This window comes from Pyxicephalus adspersus, chromosome 7, assembly GCF_032062135.1.
Source record: "Pyxicephalus adspersus chromosome 7, UCB_Pads_2.0, whole genome shotgun sequence".
In the NCBI taxonomy this organism is placed as follows: Eukaryota; Metazoa; Chordata; class Amphibia; order Anura; family Pyxicephalidae; genus Pyxicephalus; species Pyxicephalus adspersus.
In genome coordinates, this window is record NC_092864.1 from 65,691,334 (window position 1) to 65,694,855 (window position 3,522).

The 3,522-nt window shown below is 40.2% G+C and overlaps 1 protein-coding gene across 2 annotated transcripts in view; it reads left to right on the top strand.

The window, feature by feature from the left end:
* Positions 1–2,903: 2,903 nt before the first annotated feature.
* HIBCH (3-hydroxyisobutyryl-CoA hydrolase) overlaps positions 2,904–3,522 on the top strand; it is a 68,949-nt gene continuing 68,330 nt past the window's right edge. Inside the window, exon 1 of one of the 2 annotated variants that reach the window (XM_072418804.1) lies at positions 2,904–3,012. Coding sequence is in view for 1 of the 2 variants with exons in the window: in XM_072418803.1 (XP_072274904.1) it covers positions 3,363–3,382 (20 nt within the window). In the remaining variant the exon portion in view is untranslated. Of the gene's footprint in view, positions 3,013–3,292; positions 3,383–3,522 lie in introns of those variants that run through there. The other variant, XM_072418803.1, reaches the window with a different exon arrangement.

Sequence of the window (3,522 nt, forward strand, 5' to 3'; positions counted from 1 at the left end):
GGAGCTATTCGGAATAGGAATATTCCTATGTGTTAACTAGGGATATACGAGAATGCCTCTGACATTCTCACAAAAATTTCCTCGAACTTCCGATGGGTCAGCAAAATTTCTGGGAACCGATTTCGCGGACACATTGTAAGATCAAGGAAATCATTACAGAATGATTCCCACAGCTGCATTAATGAATGCAGCCATTGGAATCCTCCTGTGTGCAATCCCCATGCATTCAAGAGTTTAAATGAGTGCAAGCCACAGGTAGTCCTCCTGTCAGTGTGAGTACCGCAGCTGTGCTCATCAATGAATGCAGCTGTGGGAATCATCACAGGACGCTTCCTACGGCTGCATTTATTCATAATGAGCACAGCTGCAGTACTCCTTTGTTCATGGATAGAGAATCTCTATCCAAGAACACATACTACAGGGCTGCAAGAGCAATCAGGGGAGCAGAGCTGTCAGCCCCGCTCCCCTGATTGCTCTTACAGGTCCCACAAAATTCGATCTCGACGGCCGAATTTACACAGGCTGTTCTCGCTTACACGATCGAATTTTAAAATCTTGCTCACTCATCCCTAGTGTTAACAAGTATTGCAGTAACACGTGTTTTAGTTTGTTACTTCAACAAACTAATATATGTATATTAGTATACTAATATGCTAATATGATTACACACCACTTTACATGGTCCAGGTAATCTCTGCCCACAAAGAGGTTTACAGTCAAGAATGTTCTTCAATAATCAGATTCCTCAGACCTTGGGTTTTGACTTTAATCTTGGCAGTCAGCTATCCATATCCTGCCATCTATTTTCAGCTATCTGTTTGCTTACCAGTACTGAGACCTGTTAGCTACCTATGTCCTACAGTTATTAATCTATATCCTGCATTCTTGCTTCCTGTATCAGGTTTGGAGGTCAATAATGTCCATTTCAACCCTTATGCTTATTAGTCCACTCCCAATGGTGGGGTTGTGAACGGGTGTTTAGAAGTTTTCATTTTCTCCTTTTCATACCAGAAATGACCCAGATTGCAGTGTTCCACCATGCCACTCTGGGAATGGTGGAAATAGTTCATATTGTATTTATTGATGGTGAAGGTGGTGAGTAAAGTGAAAAGTTGGAATTAGATGGCAGAAATGTCGAAGGGTCCAAAAGAAATTGGGGGTTTACATATAATATAGATATGTGGTAAAAAAAAAGTACATCAAGGACATTTTTTGACACATGCACATACACTCCAATGTCCATGGCCAGGTATGGTGTGACCTGGATTTATGATGTTAAGATTGCAATACACACTTTTATGATCAAAAAAGACATTTTTTCCGAACTATCACTGTCCTAGCATGCTCATCATAGGTATACCACATACCTTATTACATAATCATTCACATAGCTCTTAACTGTGTCTCAATTGGAGACTGTCCTACTTTTAGCCCCACATACCTCTGTCCTTAGTTGTCCCTCTTTTATGTCTGATGTATAGACCTGTATAAATACCTAATATTCAACTATCCAACGTTCTCTTCTGCACTAAACCATTCATTTTATGTGATCTGGCTAATAAAAGCATGTTCTTTGCCTACGCACTTGATGCTAAAATGTGTCCCTGTTTTAGTCTTAGAAAGCTTGGAGGTTTATAGCTTTGTAGTTCTCTTCAATGGCTTCCATTTCACCTTAGAATAAGTTTCAAGCTCCTGTGCTTTGCCTTCAAATCCCTCCACAGTTCTTGTCCCACTTACATTTCTGACCTGATAGAAAAATACTCCCCTAGCTGCTCTCTTCCCTCCTCCAATGATCTACTAATGACTTCTTCACTCATAACCTCATCACACACACGGCTCCAAGACTTTTTTAGAGCTGCCCCAACTCTCTGGAATGGTCTTTCTCATCCTATTCGGCTTGCTCCTACTTTCTGCTCATTTAAAAGAGCGCTCAAAACACATCTTTTCAAACTTGCATACCCATCTTCTTCTGTCTCCTAAAACCCTCACTACTTCCACCATTTCATATCCCCCTCTGCTTCCCCCACTTCTTAAAATGTAAGCTCTTCGGGGCAGGGTCCTCTCCTCCTCCTGTGTCACTATCTGTATTAGTCACTTGCAACCCCTATTTAATGTACAGCGCTGCGTAATATGTTGGGGCTATATAAATCCTGTTTATTAATAATATTAAAAATAATATTAATAACACTATTACCTCATAACCCATGGCTAATATGACCAGACACAGACCCATCAGCAAGTCTTTAGGATATTTATAGAAACCAGTACAAACCACAAAGCAAAGTTTGCTATGAGAAGATGTACCACATTTAATATAAACACCAGAGCCTGACATGTACACCAACCAGTCTTTGGTGTGTAATAAAACCAATGCAAGTATACAAACTCCATGCAAACTTAACTAAAAATAGGAGGTAAACTGTGTTGTGATGAATCATGACACTTTCAGCTCAAAGTATGTAGGCAAATGATACGCCCCTGACAATTTTATACACCCTAAAAGATTATTAAAATGATTGCTTGAACCAAGAAGTACTGTTTTCACATCTACATTTCCTTTGTATTAGCTTTTCAAAACAACAAGTGGAATACAAGGCTGGATGAAAGGTTTAGTGCATAATGAAACATTACAATGGTATATATATATATGAATATGTGTGTGTGTGTGTGTGTGTGTGTGTGTGTGTATAATATGCCCCTAAAATAGGGACAAGGAGGAAAGAGGGACCTGGATCTCTAGGGCTACGTATACACATCAGATGATTCTCGCCCAATTATCAACTTAGGGCTGGTATCGGACGAGAGTGTACACATCTAGAGTTTGTACAGTGCTGTCCAATGTCATTCATGGATCTACCCTGGCGGATCCATGAACAACGAACAGCCGTAATAGAAGTGAAGAGGTGAGAGCACAGCAGGGTGCGGCTGCGTCGTTCTCCCCCTCTCCTCTCTTCATAGAGCAGAATGTTGGAAGACACCTCCAGACTGATTAACAGCCCTACGGGATTGAAAGTAAGTGGATTTTTTTTGTATTGGCGTTTTGGCCAAAAACAAGCATGTGTACTGTACTTATTACCACTGTGCTTCTTCATGAATCCAAATACATTTTTACATATAGTTTATTTTTTATGAACATATTTTATTAGTACAATTTCTGTTCCTGCACACTACATGCACTTCTCAAATATGAACACTTGGCACTGAGCTGAGCACTGTGTCTGTACATAGCAAACAATAAAGTTTTGCAAGATCAGTAAAAAAAAAAAAAAAAATTCGTCATTGGGCTGCGACTTCCTGCAGTGCTGGCTGTCAATGTCAGGTTGTATATAGCGCTCAGCAGCTGCAGGAACTCCATTGACACAATGTTGAGGTCCCGACTCAGGTATGCTGGGCTTTGTAGTGCCTACATTACACTCATTGATTTGCCTGGAATATGAATAAAGGATCCTCACTGTATTGGTGTATAAATCACCATTACATTGTCTCTAATGATGCCTGGTTTGTACAAAGATAAACCGAGCT